The sequence below is a fragment of the Salvia miltiorrhiza genome, chromosome 2, assembly GCF_028751815.1.
Source record: "Salvia miltiorrhiza cultivar Shanhuang (shh) chromosome 2, IMPLAD_Smil_shh, whole genome shotgun sequence".
NCBI classification, from domain to species: Eukaryota; Viridiplantae; Streptophyta; class Magnoliopsida; order Lamiales; family Lamiaceae; genus Salvia; species Salvia miltiorrhiza.
Window position 1 is genome coordinate 43,553,951 of NC_080388.1, and position 17,427 is coordinate 43,571,377.

At 37.1% G+C, this 17,427-nt stretch overlaps 2 protein-coding genes, 2 non-coding genes and 1 pseudogene across 4 annotated transcripts; 3 read left to right on the forward strand and 2 right to left on the reverse strand.

The window, feature by feature from the left end:
• Positions 1-684: 684 nt before the first annotated feature.
• Positions 685-4,449, forward strand: LOC131013597 (3-oxoacyl-[acyl-carrier-protein] synthase I, chloroplastic-like; annotated as a pseudogene).
• A 1,519-nt stretch (positions 4,450-5,968) lies between these two features.
• Positions 5,969-10,798, forward strand: LOC131013596 (DNA replication licensing factor MCM3 homolog 2-like). The gene is made up of 16 exons (XM_057941721.1): positions 5,969-6,171; positions 6,279-6,397; positions 6,480-6,688; positions 7,116-7,246; positions 7,327-7,565; positions 7,656-7,892; positions 8,016-8,170; positions 8,245-8,453; positions 8,538-8,703; positions 8,824-9,023; positions 9,166-9,225; positions 9,314-9,403; positions 9,610-9,818; positions 9,956-10,018; positions 10,145-10,286; positions 10,372-10,798. Exons 1-16 carry the CDS (start codon positions 6,106-6,108, stop codon positions 10,432-10,434), a joined length of 2,358 nt encoding a protein of 785 aa, XP_057797704.1. The 5' UTR covers positions 5,969-6,105; the 3' UTR covers positions 10,435-10,798.
• Positions 10,799-10,872: 74 nt separating this feature from the next.
• On the forward strand, positions 10,873-11,001 carry LOC131013759 (U6atac minor spliceosomal RNA). Its single transcript, XR_009097842.1, has one exon. It is a non-coding gene; the product is annotated as a U6atac minor spliceosomal RNA (small nuclear RNA).
• A 613-nt stretch (positions 11,002-11,614) lies between these two features.
• On the reverse strand, positions 11,615-11,765 carry LOC131013773 (U4 spliceosomal RNA). The gene has a single exon (XR_009097855.1). It is a non-coding gene; the product is annotated as a U4 spliceosomal RNA (small nuclear RNA).
• A 1,502-nt stretch (positions 11,766-13,267) lies between these two features.
• On the reverse strand, positions 13,268-16,995 carry LOC131013603 (urease accessory protein G). The gene is made up of 7 exons (XM_057941726.1): positions 16,786-16,995; positions 16,494-16,670; positions 16,268-16,328; positions 15,126-15,327; positions 14,265-14,386; positions 14,048-14,152; positions 13,268-13,521 (listed from the first exon to the last, which is right to left on the reverse strand). The coding sequence occupies exons 1-7, from the start codon at positions 16,842-16,844 to the stop codon at positions 13,438-13,440; spliced, it is 810 nt and encodes a 269-aa protein (XP_057797709.1). The 5' UTR covers positions 16,845-16,995; the 3' UTR covers positions 13,268-13,437.
• Positions 16,996-17,427: the final 432 nt, after the last annotated feature.

Sequence of the window (17,427 nt, forward strand, 5' to 3'; positions counted from 1 at the left end):
TTCACTTAAAAGGCATGCAAAATTATGACTGTTATACCCTTAACACTAATAATAGTACTTCCTCCGTCCCACTCCAATAGGCTCGTTTTTCTTTTTGGGATGTGTCACTCTAATAGGTTCGTTTTCCATTTTGAGTAAAAAAGGTGTACTTAATTGGTGTGGACCACACCACTTTTCTACCACTTTCCTACTAAAAAGTAAGTTTTCTTAATTTCCGTACTCAAAAGAAATGAGCCTATTGGAGTGGGACGGAGGGAGTAGATATTACCTCTTTAGAATTAGTAGTAAAAGTATTATGCACAAGTATTAAATAGAAGTAGTACTCCCTCTATCCCACCGCCATAGTCCACTTCACTTTTTCACATATATTAAGAAAATGTAATAAATAGTATTTAGAAAATTCAAATAATACTTGGAAAATACAAAATATATGTAATTATTCAATTTTGCTCTTATTTATTCTATGTTTGACTATATTTAAATAAGATTACTTTGGTAAAAAAAGAAATTTAATGCTAACTTTAATTTAGAAAGTGAACTATATGTGATACATATAAAAAATGAATAATAGACTATGAAGATAGGACAGTGGGGTATTTTTTTTCATCCATAATTACTAAAATATCCTTTTACGGAAAATTGGTTGGAATTGCAATTTAGGAAATGTGAGGAAGGCGAAGTATCCAATCAAAATGTGAGACAATAAAACCCCCTTCACAGCTCCATCAACCTTAACCCCTTCACCCAAACCTCATCAATACCACCTCGTTCCCATCGCCATTCTTGCCGCCATGCAATCCCTCAACTCCGTCGCGCTCCGCCCCTCCCCTCTCGACCCGCTCCGCTCCGGCGCCCTGCCTGGGAGCACCAGCGCCAGGCTTCCCGCCAAGAAGAAGCTCCCATTCAAGGTCTCCGCCTCCGCCGCCGCGGCGCCCAAGCGGGAGACGGACCCCAAGAAGCGCGTGGTGATCACGGGCATGGGGCTGGTCTCCGTGTTCGGGAACGAGGTTGACGCCTACTACGAGAAGCTGCTGAGCGGCGAGAGCGGCATCACACTGATCGATAGATTCGATGCGTCCAAGTTCCCACCCGCTTCGGCGGCCAGATTCGTGGCTTCAATTCCGAGGGCTACATTGACGGGAAGAATGATCGGAGATTGGACGATTGCTTGAGGTATTGCATTGTCGCCGGGAAGAAGGCGCTCGAGAGCGCAGATCTTGGCGGGGAGAAGATCAATAAGGTATAATTGTGCCTTTTCCAGCTTGATTTTGAGGTTTCCGTGATTTCGGAGAAAACGATATATATATATATATATATATATATATATATATATATTTGAATTTGGTTTTGATAGTGTGATGAGGATGTTGGTTTAGTAGGTGAGTAGTAATGCTGAGTGTTTCGGAGTTTCCGATGTTTACTGTGTCTGTATGTGGATCCATTGGCTATTTGCATTTGAGCTTTGATTCGTGTTGTTTAGAAGCGACTAACTGTTTAGTTTGTATGAAAATTTTCGAATACAGTGTGAAAATCTGGCCAAAAAGGGGTTTTTGCAATTCATCTTTACCTTTCTATCGAATTTATTTCTTGGGATTTGGCTGCTGTCTATTTGTTATACGATCTATATTCGTCTTTGAATTTTGTTTTGATAATGTGATGAGGATGCTGTGTTAGTAGTGAGTATTAATGCTGAGTTTTTTTTGGAGCTCCCGATTTCTAGTGTGTAGATCCATTTGCTATCTGCATTGAGCTTTGGTTCGTGTTGTTTAGAAGTAACTAACTGTTTGGCTTGTAGGAATTTTTTCCAATTGGCTTATCTGTGTCTAGTTGTTTTGCTTCCATCTGCAGTGTGGAAATCTCTCCAGAAAATGGTATTTTTGCAATTCATTTTGGCCTTTATATCGATTTGTTAATCCTTGGGATTGGCTGCTAAATTCTTGGCTGCTGTCTACTTGGTTTGTGATCTATAATTTGGGTTTGATAATGTGATGAAGATATTGTTTTCGTAGTGAGTAGTAGCTTTTTCATAGATGCCAATGCCAAAAAAAAAAAATCATTTGCCTCATCACTGTGTGTGAAGTCTTTTCATATCGTTGTGGCTGGTAGATTGAGAATATCTTGTTGGCCTTTTTGGGGCCCAATTTCTAGTGCGTGTAAATTCACCGCCTTTTTGCATTGGACATGGATTGGTGTTGTTGAATTGGTTAATGAGAAACCATTGTTTGATTGTGTTTTTTAAATTTTATTTGGAATTTGACCTATGGTATTGTTTGATTTTTGTCTAGTTTCATTATGCTTCCATTTGTAGTGTGAAATCTTGCCAAAACTGATTTTTTTGTAATTCATTTTAACTTGGTTTGTTGTTATTGCAGATTGATAAGATCCGAGGTGGTGTTCTGGTCGGGACGGGAATGGGTGGTCTTCAAGTATTCTCCGATGGCGTCAAGGCTCTAATAGAGAAAGGTCACCGGAAAATAACTCCGTTTTTCATACCTTACGCTATAACAAACATGGCCTCTGCTTTGCTTGCAATTGATCTTGGCTTGATGGGACCCAACTATTCGATTTCCACTGCTTGTGCCACCTCGAATTATTGTTTCTATGCGGCTGCCAACCACATCCGCAGGGGAGAAGCTGATTTGATGATTGCTGGTGGAACTGAAGCTGCAATTATTCCTATTGGATTGGGTGGTTTTGTTGCTTGCAGAGCGTTGTCACAAAGAAACGACGATCCACAAACTGCTTCAAGGCCCTGGGACCAAGATCGAGATGGTTTTGTTATGGGCGAAGGTGCTGGAGTTTTGGTGAGCGTGCTATCTTTTTCAAAATTTCGGGTCTGCAAACATGATTAGGTAGCCTTAAATTAGTGTTTCTTCTATCTTTTTAAAAAGGTGATGGAAAGTTTGGAGCACGCAATGAAACGAGGGGCGCCAATCGTTGCTGAATATTTGGGAGGTGCGGTAAATTGTGATGCGTATCATATGACAGATCCTAGAGCTGATGGACTTGGAGTCTCGTCGTGTATTCAGAGTGCCCTCGAAGATGCTGGCGTTTCACCCGAAGAGGTACTTCTTTCGTCTCTAGATTTGAATTATATTTTCGTATGATGCTCTTCACGGGTACACCTTTTCCTAGGAAGGGTTAAAACCATCTATCTTAATGCAACGATATTCTTTACAACTGTATAGCACGTTCATAATTTCATGATCATCCATGTCCTAGTTAATGTGGTATTTTTTTTGACACAGAAAACCTATTTCTTGCCTCTGTTATTGCATACTAAATTCGAACTCAAAATTGACATTGAAAAATGATTTTGGGATTATTTTCTTTAGTAAATTAAATGCTGAGGTATCTTCGAAAGTTGCTATGGTAGCAACTCTTCGAGAAAGCAGCTATAACTGGTCGGAACACATGCTTTTTCAGGTTAACTACATAAATGCACACGCTACTTCCACGATCGTGGGTGATTTAGCCGAGCTAAACGCTATTAAGAAGGTATTCAAGAATACTTCTGGGATCAAAATAAATGCAACTAAGGTGAATACTCTCTCTCTCCCTCTCTCTTGCACACACACACATGCGCATGATTCTGATTTTCTGCGTTTTTATCTTCTTACAGTCGATGATAGGGCACTGTCTTGGCGCTGCTGGTGGTTTGGAAGCTATTGCAACAGTAAAAGCAATTACAATGGGATGGCTTCATCCCACCATAAATCAATTTGTAAGTTAAAAACAATAAATGAACGGATACTTGAAACACAGTCCGTGGCTATTTTACAGTTCAAGTTTGCTCCAAGTTTCTCTTTCCAATTGTTTTTTTTCTTCTTCAATATTACAAGTTACATATATACTGTGCTTCTGCAGAACCGAGAGCCGTCTGTAGATTTTGACACCGTTGCAAATGAAAAACAGCAGCACGACATCAATGTTGGTAAGATCTCGTATACTATTATCTTATTCAACGTTGAACAATGAGGTTTTATACGCTCTGGTTTCTCAATCTTGCACCCTGGTTTTCTCACTTCTATCCGGAAAATCATTTGCAGCAATCTCGAACTCCTTTGGATTTGGAGGTCACAACTCTGTTGTCGCGTTCTCTGCATTCAAGCCATGATTCGGTTCAAGCTTCCAACTGAGTTGCTTGCAGCCGGCTTCCTCGTCTCGTTGTACTAGTCGCTCTCCTTCAGCATTCCCGGCCGGGCTTATATTCGTCTCAACAGGCCCTAAGCTCTAGTTTCTTGAGCACTAGTATTCCACCCGAGCGTTTATTTTAACCTCTTCTGGAAAGCATCATTTTTGCTTCAATCTTGTAGCAACAGTTGTGTTATTTTTAATTGTATGTACCTTTGTCTTGAACAACCCCTAATACTTTTTTTTATGCTTCTTCAGAGATCACTTTCAGCCTTATTTCCATTAAAAATATATACTAGTATTTTTTTTCAATAATGAATCGTGTATATCTCAACCTTTCCTAAATTTTCAACACGTATTTGGGTTGTTATCAACTTATGTCATTTGAGATATGCAAAAATATATAAAAAATCTCGAAATGCCATCGGCGAATACATGTAGTGATATAAAAGAAGAAAGAAAACCTAAAGGAGCCTTGAGGCAAAAGTAGAGGTAGTGATATAAAAGAAAAAGAAGAAAGAAATACTAAAGCAACCTTGCACAAGCTGTATTATTAACGTTAAAACCCATTCAAGGAAATTTTAGTGGGAAAAAAACTAAATGGACGACATCCATCTTCCACTTTTAACAAATCCATTTGCCTCCTCGTAAATATGAGTGTAATTACATCTTCAAAACCAAAATCGAGTCCTTCCAAACAATGGGAGCAACTTTTAACAAAACCTCTATTATTTCAAAACACCCCCCATTTAGCTTTAATCCACCTCATGATATATACAATACAACGGAGGGGAAGCGAAAACTTAAAAAGTGCATGGAAACTTAAAAATGAGTGAGCGGGAAAGTGTAAAACGAACATAACATAATATTTAAGGCGAAAACTTCAAATTAATGTCACATACGTGCATTATCTGACAAAGAGAAAATGAATCATAGTACCAATCATAACCTCAAAGTAAAAAGTAATCAAACCACAATGATTGTCTTCCATGTTAGAATCAAGTCATATTTTTCAACAAAAAAAAAATTAAAAAAATCAAGATGGCAATGGAGTGTAGTAAGTTGGTATTTTAAGTATAGATTAGAAACTTGTGTGTCAAAGCAAATCTCCCTAAAGTGAAAGGTCATTCTTTTTTCGAGCAAAACTGCAGTATGGGAAAATGTACTTATCATGAAAGAAAATAAGGATAGAACAGGAAAATCAGATACTACTATTTTTTATATGTAAACATTTGTTAATCAATCAGGTGGTAGCCATGGCGCAAATCGTTACATAGTCAGACATTGATTGCCTCTCATCTATCATTCTCACCATCCAAGTAATAATATTAGTATATATGTTGTCATTAACAAATCTTGAATAATGTATTAAATCTCGGAATTTGACAAATATTATTATTCTATCCGAATGGTTTTGGTCCCCTTTGCAAGAATGAGTGACCATAGCATAAATTCCAATTTTCTTATCCACAAAAAATATTAATGTTATCTTTGAAGTAAGTTTACAAAATCAGCTTACCAATTTAGAAAAAATTATATCGAGTGTATACATATTTACAGAAAAGATTTTTGCAACTTCTTTTTCTCCAAAGGAAACTCATCGAGAAGGCAGCTAATGACAGTTGAAAGTGAGCCAAACGATTATATGTTACCCACTGTTTGTAATATAGTCAAAATTTCCCCCAACTAAAAAGATAAATAAAAATATTATAGTCAAAACTCAGATCATATTCAGCCCAACAGAAGAGAAATAATCAAACCGAGACAGCAAATAAGGGCCCAGCAGCCCAATAAACACACCCCTTTCAATTTGCCCGCCAAAATTGCTTACCTCTTTCCCGCCAAATACCGAAGCCCTAACCCCCCAAAAAATAAAAGATAATTTCTTCTCGATTTTTTCCTTACTCCTCTCCCTCGCGCGATCTAATTGGAGGCATTTCCGACTGAAAGGGGAGCTGAAGAAGATTCGGGATGGATCTCAGCGATGATATCAGGACGGCGCACAAGCGCACTTTCCTCAAATTTTTCGAGCAAACTGTGGGTTTTCAAACAGCATGATTCAATTTACTGAATTTGTAATTGTTTTCAATTTTCTGGTAGTTGGCATTTCTTATTAAGCATCTTGTGAAATGCTTGATTCGCAGGATTACAACATTGAACTGAAGAAATCTCTCGACCTAATGTTCAACCAAAACCGTCGCCGTTGTGTGATTAATCTCGCTCATTTCTACCACCACAGAGAAGGCACGGATCTGGCGCGAAGGTTGACGGCAGTTGTCTGCTAATTACTTAGTGTTTGAATAAATTTTGTTGTATCCCTAAGTGATATTTTGTAAAAATTGCAGGCTCTTGCAAACTCCAAGCGAGTACATACAGCCACTCTGTGATGCGGTGACGGATATGGCTAGGAGCATGAATGCCAAGTATCTCAAGGAAGGGGAGCAGGTTTTGGTTGGTCTCGAGGGCCCCTTTGTTTCGAGAAGGGTGACGCCAAGAGATCTCTTGTCTGGCTTTATTGGCTCAATGGTTTGTGTCGAGGGCATTGTTACTAAATGTAAGTGTGTTAATTTGAATGATCTTTGAGAAATTTGAATTAAATTGCATAATTGTGCGAAGTAGCATAATGCATATAACTGGTGTTTTGGTAGAGTGTTAATCAGTTAACTTTTGCAGGTAAATTAGTGAAAGATCGGCATTACCTACTAGTATTAATAATTTCTTAAAGTTACAAGGTCTACAATTTCAGAATTTGGGGTTGAGTTTTATCGTACAGGGCAATTAGCAGTTGTGAGTTCTCTTATATAGTATTGTCAGTTGTATGATTGAACTGATATAAAAGTATCGTCATGTACAAGGCAAATGTGCTTTTACTATTGTAGTGATTCTACTTAGAGCATCCATGAAGTACTGCAGTGTTATTTCCCCTAGTTCAAATTTGTAACCGGGAATCTAATAATTGGAACCTTTTGTTCTATATGTAGGTTCTCTTGTTAGGCCAAAGGTTGTAAAAAGCGTCCACTTTTGCCCTGCTACTGATAAATTCACAGTTAGGGAATACAGGGACATTACATCAAACATTGGCTTGCCCACTGGATCAGTGTATCCAACACGTGTAAGATTTCTTGTGTTCCCCTCTCTATTCTCTAATCATTTTACCTTGAGGTAACTCTGATAAGTTCCAACTTGTTGCAGGATGATAATGGCAACTTGTTGGTAACTGAGTTTGGTTTGTGCACCTATAAGGACCACCAGACACTATCTATGCAAGAGGTTCCGGAAAACTCAGCCCCTGGACAACTTCCTAGAACTGTGGATATCATTGTAGAAGACGATTTGGTGGATTCATGTAAGCCTGGGGATCGTGTGGCAATTGTTGGGATTTACAAGGCTCTGCCTGGGAAAAGCAAAGGCAGTGTGAATGGAGTGTTCAGGTTATTATGTCTGCAGAAGAAATTTCTAGTAATCTGTTTCACCTTTTTTTTATCGATTTGTATTTACAATGCTTCTCGTTGCTAATGCAGGACTGTCCTTATAGCCAACAATGTATCTCTTCTTAACAAAATGTCACAGAATTTACAGTATTCAAGTGATGATATGAAAAATATTAGAAAGATATCTGAAAGAGAAGATGCATTTGATCTACTTGCTAATTCTCTCGCACCTTCTATATACGGGCATTTGTGGATAAAGAAAGCTGTCATTCTGTTGATGCTTGGGGGAAATGAGAAAAACTTGAAAAATGGAACCCACTTGAGGGGGTAAGGAATGCCACTGTATTAGATTTGCCTGTTTCCTGTGCCTAATTCTTTTGAGCATGGCTTCTTGTTCTTGTTGCCTGCTCTAGATGTTTTTGACCTTATATGCTGTTTTCTTATTTCTAGTGATATAAATATGATGATGGTTGGAGACCCTTCAGTTGCTAAGTCTCAGTTGTTGAGAGCCATCATGAACATTGCTCCTCTAGCCATATCTACCACCGGTCGAGGTTCTTCTGGGGTTGGGTTGACAGCTGCAGTTACTTCTGATCAAGAAACAGGTAAACTATGGTCTTGGTTGTGGTTTAAGCATTAGATTTTTGATTTTGCTCATTTGATCATTCCATGAATTTAGGGGAGAGAAGGCTAGAAGCTGGTGCCATGGTTCTTGCAGATAGAGGAGTCGTTTGTATTGATGAGTTCGACAAGATGAATGACCAAGATCGTGTTGCTATACATGAAGTGATGGAGCAGCAGACAGTAACAATTGCCAAAGCTGGTATTCATGCATCTTTAAATGCTAGGTGTAGTGTAGTGGCAGCTGCCAATCCAATATACGGAACTGTAAGTCCTCAAAGCATTTGAAAGTTCAACGCTTGCTGATCCCTATCATGCACACTATTAATGCCATATCGACTATATGCACAGTATGATCGTTCGCTAACTCCAACTAAGAATATCGGACTTCCGGATTCTCTGCTTTCTCGTTTTGATCTGCTGTTCATTGTTTTGGATCAAATGGATCCTGGGATTGATCGCCAGATTTCAGAACACGTGCTAAGAATGCATCGTTATCGATCAGTAGCTGATGGAGGTCTGTGAAGTCTATTTTTCTATTAAATATAGACGCCATATTCTCAATTGAAATGCAGATGTATAACTATGTAAAGATATAAATCTAGAACATATAAGTTATTGAACACCTTGTACGCAGGCACAAGATTAGATGAGAGCTCAAGAAATGAGGTGGAGGATGATCCCGAGGCCGGTTCTACTGTTTTTGTCAAATACAACAGAATGTTACATGGGAGAAGATCTGACAGGAGTCGTAAACGAGATACTCTCACCATCAATTTTCTCAAGAAGTATATTCACTATGCCAAAAACAGGATTCAGCCTGAGCTTACTGATGAGGTGAGGTTTCTTGAGAGCATAAAGATATATGATAACCGATTCTATGCCATGTCCTGAACTTTAATGATATTGTGGACACTCACACCTCATGCTCAATTCATTTGACATTTCGATTTTTTTGATTGACAAATCATTTCTCTAGGCATCTGAACACATAGCAACTACATATGCAGAGCTCAGAAATGCAAGTTCAAATGTAAAGGTTGGTAAATACTACACCGATCTGATTTAACTTTTGGAATTTAAGCTGTGGTTATCGTCACCTAAATGAAATATGTGATATGTTTTAGACTGGAGGGACACTTCCAATCACTGCAAGAACCTTAGAAACAATAATTCGTCTATCAACTGCTCATGCTAAATTGAGGCTGCGAAGACAGGTACTACAGCAGAATGGTTCAGTTCATTCATTATCTCGATTCTAGTTGGACATAATTTGACACTTCTTTACATAGTTATTTGCAAAGAAGAGAAACCTTTTGAAGGAACACCCTTACAATCTTAATCAGTTTACAAATTATGACCATGATGATTTTGTGCGTTTGATGATTTTCTAGACTTGCTATAATGTTTGATCTTGAAACAGGTGCTTAAGTCGGATGCTGAAGCTGCTCTTCAAGTTCTAAACTTCGCCATTTATCATCAAGAGCTGAGTGAAATGGAGGCGCGGGAGCAAGAAAAGCTGAGAGAAATGGAAAGAGACAGCACCATGGACACTGAGGCTGGTAATAATGATGGAGCTCGTAGAACTGGAAGAAAAAAGACCAACAATGCTGGCTCTACTGCCACAACAGAGTAAGTGCCAATTTTAACTCTCTAGGTCTATTTACTGTGGAGTTTGGTGTCTTTGATGTGCTATCCATTTGATTTTTCTCTAAATTAATGTTCCATATATATTACAATTTCATTGATAATATTTTTTTTTTTGGAAGTGATATGGAAGCGATGGATGTAGACCCACCTCCAACAACTGAAATGAACATATCATCAGAGAGGTCTGTTTTGATCTATATATTCATTTATTGATCAAGAATTCATTTTAACTGACGATTCATTTCCTAGCATATGTACTTGTAATACTTGTGAGGCTGACTCGCCTCGAATCTTCTCCCTGCAAGCAGATTAGATACATTCAGCGCTGCATTGGGGAGGTATAGACACACCCAACACGTGGAACAAATGTCGATTGCCGATATTGAGGGCGTAGTTAACAGCGGCACAGGTGCCCCTTACTCTGCAGCAGAGATCATGGCTCTTTTGGAGGTAATATCAATATTCAGTTCAATAAACTCTGTATATTCTACGGACTTTGAAAAATATAACAGAAAACGAATCATCTCGTCTGCAGATAATGCACGAAAAGGGCAGCTTGATGATCGTCAGGGACAAAAATATAGTTTACTTCATGTGAAAATATCTCGACTCCAAAGCTCCCCCAGCATTAGCTCAACCCAAGATCTTCCAAATATCGTGTGTCTGGCTATCTAGAGATCCAAATCCTTGGCTTATGAATGACTTTGTATTGGTCGTGGCCTACCGGAGCTGTAGAGATGGCTGCAATCTGTGTTCACTAACATTCGTGGTGTTGTTAACTTTGTAGCTCTAGTTGAATTCTAATGTTATATTTGCAATTTAAGACTGGTGTTTTGCAAATGTAATGCTAAATCATCACTCTTGATATTTGAGAATTGCCTACTATTTGTTGTAAGTTTGTTCTGACTTTAAAGAATATGATTATATACTAATAGAGTGAAGTTGAGAGGTTGGATGCGAAATTGTAGTTTGTACCACATCGGATTTTGAACATCAGTTTAAATGGTTTATAAAGAGAGAAGCAGTAGGTGAACTCGTGTTCGTAGAAAGGAGAGATGGTTGGCATCTCCCCCGACAGGGACGGGAACAGCTTTCGGGCTTTATCTGTTACCGCACATCCGGTTTAGGCTTCCCACTTCGGTGGATCTTATAACCCAATTTTTTTTTAAATTTTACTTTTCAATTTATATTTCTGAATTTTTTAATCTAACCTTTTATTTTATTATGGAATATTTGTCTCTTATAAACCCAATTTTCTTCTTTTTTTTATTATTTTATTTTACTTTTCAATTTATATTTCTGTCTTCTGAAATTTTTAATCTAACCTTTTATTTTATTTTGGAATATTTGTTTAACTTTTTATTTTATTTTGGAATATTTGTCTCCTGAATTTTTGTAGCCCCCTCTGGGTCGTATGTTTCTACTTTTTGAGCGGCTTGGACCCTGTGTCCGATTAACATAAATTTAATACTAATATCTATCATATAAAATAAATGATATTTTTATCATATAGTAATAAAATTCTAAGTAATATATTTTTATTAACAGCCAAAATTCTAATTAATAAATTTTTAACTTAAAATTTGAGGTTCAGTGCTAAATCTCATTCTATATCGTGATTTGCTCCTACAAGATCACAAGTAAAATACAGAATCAAAATTAACGAAAAAATTCCATCAAATTTTAGATTTTTTCAGCAACTAACGAGTCTAAAATTGCAGAAATCGGAAATTGAGCAAAATATTATAGGAGTGAAATTTTATAACTAGGAATTGTAGAGCTTTACCTAAAAGGAAGCTCTTCCAGAAATTCTCGATGGCCCGAGTCAAGCCCGGGCCAAAGAGGGGGTTTGGAAATAGTTTTCAACCAGCAATAGACGCGCCTCGGTTAGAACCTCACTAGCTGCGTCATTGCCCCAAGCGCAAAGATAACTATTGCATTCCCTCATTTCCGCTTTTATTACAGATATCAACTCTTTGTTCTTCAGATTTCCGATGTGGGATTCTGTGCTCAACTTTTAACGAAACTATTTTGTTTGTTTGTTTGTACATATATTCATAACATGCACACAAGTAAATAGAAAAAAATGAAGTCTTCCAATTTCTTCATTTTTCCAAGAAAAAGGTGTCCAAATTCTCATACATTCTTGATTTGATGAACTACAGAAAACTCAAAAAGAAAGCAATAACAAGTGGCATTACAGCAGGGACACGCGTTGCCACCCCGGAGGTGCTCGGCCCAGGTGCCGGCGCTCCAACGTCTCCGGCTCCTGCCCCAACGTCAGCAAAAGCAACGAGCGCAGCGACGAAATAGAGAGCTAGCTTCCTCCCCTCCATGATTCTTTCTCTCAAACCAAGAGACTTCTTTTAGTGTGATTTGAATGAGATTAATTTATAGGGGGAGTATGAGGTGAGGTGAGGCAAACAATAATCTTGAAAGCTTGTATTTGTTTAATCTGATGTGTTGTAATGATTTTGATGGTTTACTAACTGTGTTGGTGTAGTAACAACATTTTGTGATGGATCTAATATTGCTGTGATGTTTGTAGATGGGTTGTGGATTATCTCATTTTGTGTTGGTTAGATGGTTACTTGCAATTATGAAGGTGGACTTGCCACTCAATGCAAGGACCACAAGTCCATGAATATGATGGATGTTGGTTTAGTTTTGTTGCTCATGTTTCAGTTTCATAGTTTATTTCATCGGTGAAAATTACATAATGTTGTAACACATATCATTGAAATCAAACACATAACTAGAAACAAAAAAACTGACAACATTTGGTGTAAAAATGCTCGGATTAAGACCATATTCTCAAACTATGTCTTGAGTTTTTTCATCCATTCTTCAACAAATTCTAATAAAGTCAATGGAAGCTTACAATATGAAGGTCCTATATTGAGTTAACTGATAAATAGTCGTTTAAGATAATTAAGATCACAAAAAAAATCATCAACATAGAAAAAATGAAAATTAGCCACTAATTTATCCCTTACTTCACCGCCAATAATGAATTTGGTTTAAAGGACAATTCACAATCAAAGTTACTATTCTTGATCGCAAACTTTCCCTTGAACAAATCAATTGTTTGGTTGTAAATTGTCCTAAAACTAACCTTAATTTAGAATCAGTAACTTCTAAACTCATGAATTTAGTCTAAAATTCATCAAGTAAGGATACATAGATTGAGAAATGGTCCAAATTATTTTTAGGTATTTTTATATATGGCCTTATTTCTCTCTCATCAATTAAGGAAAAAACAAAACTTTAAGTTTAAAAATAAACTCATATTTTTTTTATATCTTTGTAGCCAATTTATAGTAGTATCTATTTTGCCATATTAACTCATCATATATTCCAGCAAATCAAATCCAATCATCCCATATAGATACAAAACTATCGTGCAAGAACGGCTGAGACGAGATTCTACATTCCAAAATAATTTTCCTATCTTTTATTGCAACCGCAGTTCAAAAGAGAAGGCAAAACATAGTCATATTACAAGGTAAGTGGTGTCGAGAGGTCTCAAGGTTTCTAAAACAAGCAAGAAAAGAGACAGAAACAGAAATCACACAACACAGAAGAGCCACCAACGACGAAACTAACGACGTTTCTTTCCCGTTGCTGCTTCCCAACCTCCTAAAATGTGTTCCACAATTTCCTTCACTCCAACACCATGCTTCACCTGCTTATACACAAATTTCACAATTCAGCATGTATACTTTTCCATATGAGATCATCAAGGACACCATATAATGTACACGACACCGAGATGTGTTCCGAAACACAGCCATGAAAACAAGAATTATAAGGGGGCGTTTTACTTTTCCCTATGTATTGTAAATCCAGTTTATCACCAAAAGTAAACACCTCCTAATTTCTTAGCAACATAAAAGATCGGTGTTTAGTTGTCGTGGTAAACATATTTTCTCAAAAATCAACCAACAATGCACTTATTTGAAGGCTTGCGCCTTCCATGACAACATTGCAGAGGGTTCTTGATGAATTTCTTTGATCAGGCAGTCGTAGAAGTTGGCTGTATGCCATCAAAAGTAAGAAAACCAACGAAGAACAGTGTAATAAACCCTCTTGATGCTAGTAATCAAGCACTTAATAACGGGTAAAAGAAGACACAATCAAACTGATGAAGTTATGAGTAATAAAGCTTGTCTAGTGCCAGAGTGACTATGGAGACGGGATGTGGAGCGAACCTGAGCAAAAACAAACGGACCACCATCCCTCATTCGGAGTGAATCACGTTCCATGACTGACAAATCGGCTCCGACTGCAGCTGCAATGTCAGTTTTGTTGATCACCTGCAACAAAACGGTCAATCAATTAGATTAACCCCGAGGAAGAACCACGGCCGAGAAATCAACTATTAGTAATATAGTGAACTCGAGAAGCTAGAAGGTGCAAGAAACCTACTAGGAGGTCAGCTTGAGTAATGCCCGGACCTCCTTTCCGAGGAATTTTATCACCAGCAGATACATCAATTATATAGATTATATAATCAGCCAGTTCTCGGCTGAAGTTGGCAGCCAGATTGTCTGAACTGCAAATAAAGCAACAAAAAGAAAATTTCACTACTATCAAGTCGAAGCCGCATAAATTAAGAGAAAGGTATTTAATGCATTTGAACATGTAAAATGGACACAAAAATTTCACTACTATCATACGTTTACTCACCTAAAATGCCAGACTAATAATTTACCAAGATCATGAAATAGGGTAGGGGTATATGTATATCAAGTGGAAGAAAAAATAGTGCTCATTTAATCAAGAAGATGTACGATAATTTTGGGACGGAAATAGAACTATAACATTGGTAGTATTATAAAGGGATAATTGCTTCAAAATACACAAACTCCGAACCGTCTTTGCCTTTTTCACATTAACTTGAAAACTTCTCTCAGAATTACGAGAATCTTTACTCTTTTTTTTTTGTGGTTTTGCACGTGTTTTTAAACTTGTCCCAAAATGCAAGAACTTTACTAGATTTTCTCACAAATCCCAAATCGAAATTAACATGGAAACTATGTGGAAATTCAAGATTGTTGTTTGGATTTAAGGTTTGTGAGAAGATCTGAGGAAAGTAAAGTTCATGTATTATGTGACAAAAGTTCACGTGCAAAACCAAAAAAAGTAGAGTTCGTGCATTTTGAGACAAATTTTAAAGTTCATGTGCAAAACAAAAAACAGCCGAAAGTTGGTGTATCTTGAAGGCAATTAACCCTTTTATAGACAATGTTTCAACAAAGAATGTCACGAAATGGAGTCGAGAATCACCTCCACCAGATTCACAAAGGAGTATATCTGCTTTGTACAAATTGGAGAGCTCCTCAAGAGGCCCCAAATTTATGCTGATGTCTTCTCTAATAGCTGCATGCGGGCACCCACCAGTTTCTACAGCACGGATCCTTTCCTCCGCAAGAGCTCCGTGCTTTATCAAGAACTCACCATCTTCTTTTGTGAATATATCGTTCGTCACCTGCAAAGTTTCACATCATTCCCCAGAAAGACTTCCATCAAACGGCCATCAACAACAACGATAACAGCAAACATAAAACCGAGCCTGAGTCAACCAAACATACTAAAAAACATTTTTCACACACATTTGGATCATTTTACACACTAACATACATTTTCCTCTTCAATATCAGAACATATACACATCTTACAAGTTGTACCTTTGGCAGAAAACTAGGTGAAGCATCCAAGAAGAATCTTTGTATACATAATTCACTACTTACAGAAAACTGTTCAATCAATGACATTTCAAGGTTAGGGGTAAAAAGTGAGTCAAGCTGGTGCAAAAAATACTCGAAAGTAATCTCAGTCGAGCTTGATCTTGAAATCAACAATATCAGGTTCACAAGCCTTCTCAAGCTTCAATGTACATTTCCTCAAAAAAAAAAGCTTCAATGTACATATTTAGAATTCTTCTTAATAATTCAAATATAAATATAAACCAAATGTGAATCAAATATTGACCTTTTTTTAATCCAAAATGTTTATATTTTATAATTAATTTTCTTCAGATTTGGATTATACTATTATAGCCTTTTTAACTGAATGCAAATACGTATTGGAGTTTTGATTATTCAATATTAATTAAGATGTTCAAGTTTGAGCTCGAGGTTGGCACTATAGGGACTACTCTCAACTCCACTCGATTACACCCTTGCAATGCTCGACATTCACAACAGAGGCCTCTTTAACTCCTTAATTTTCTTAACACAACAAATCTCATCATACAATTCCCTCAAAATTTTAATAATTCAACTAATCCTGCATCCTACAATAACTTTTGGAAGCAAACATAGCTTTCACAATTAGCATTACAAAAGAAAAAAAAGAACTGAGAATTTATTAGGAAAAAGGCAGAAAAATACGGCAAAAACAAATTAAAACAAGAAAAATATACGTACAGCTGCAAGACTGTACTTTTCCCTCAGAAATTGACACAAAGCTAACATCAACGCCGTCTTCCTGCAGAATCACACTAAGTAAAAATTGAACAACAATTCAAAATGCATTACTAAAAAGTTAGAACAAAATATAATTATTTATTTGTTTATTTATTTTATAAAAGACAACTGTGAGCTGAAAGAAAATTACACAAAACGTCAAAAACTGGAAAGGAAAAAGAAATACCCGGTGCCGACGGGGCCGCCGATACCGACGGTGAAGGCTCTCTCGTTGAAATCGCGATTAAGGAGCGGCGGTGCTCGTCTGGTGAAGTAGCCGGGGGATTCAATTGGGTCGTGCGAGTGCGGCGCCAGTCCATCGTGGCTGTGGTACACCTTCCCGTCCGGACCAATCCACGATTCCCTGTTGCATTTGCGGCGAATGAGATTGATAGCTTTAAAAGCCGTAAAAGTTGAAGAGGAAAAAAAGTTGTGGGAAATGAATGACTTTGATCAAACTTTAAGTAGAAGCTCATTACTCCTTGTGATGGTGGTCGTCGTGGTCGTGGTCGTGCATATGGTGATCGACAGACGCCATTGAAGTGTGTGTGTGCGGCTGTGAAGTGGGAGAAATGAGCAGAAAAGAAAGAAGAAGAAGATGATGAGGATGCTGGTTTTACGAAATTACCCTTGTGTACCTTGGAAAGAGCAAATTTTGCTGGATACGTTTAATTGGGATATTGCTTGAAAATATGCCCAACTTTTAAAATTATCAATTAAGTAATTAAATTATTGATATGGTATCAAAAATGCTTTTATTAATATTTTTATTGATGAAATTATTACAATTTTAATAGCTTAATGATATATATAGAATATGTGATTTTGTAGTCAAATAAAGGCAAAAAGTAAATAACCAAAAACTAATAAGTATATGAATCAGGTTTTAGATACATGTAACAAATTAAAATTTTCTTTTGAGAAGTTAATGTAACTTGATGATATGATGCTCCCTAAAATGTATTTTTTTGAATTGAAGAAAAGAGGTTGTGGAGATTAAGTTCTAAACTTCTCTACAAACACAAAAGGTCTTCATTGCCTATATTTTTTTATTTATTTTTTATTTAGAAAAAGAGAGAATATTCTTAAGAATACAAATATAGAACATGGAGATAACCCTT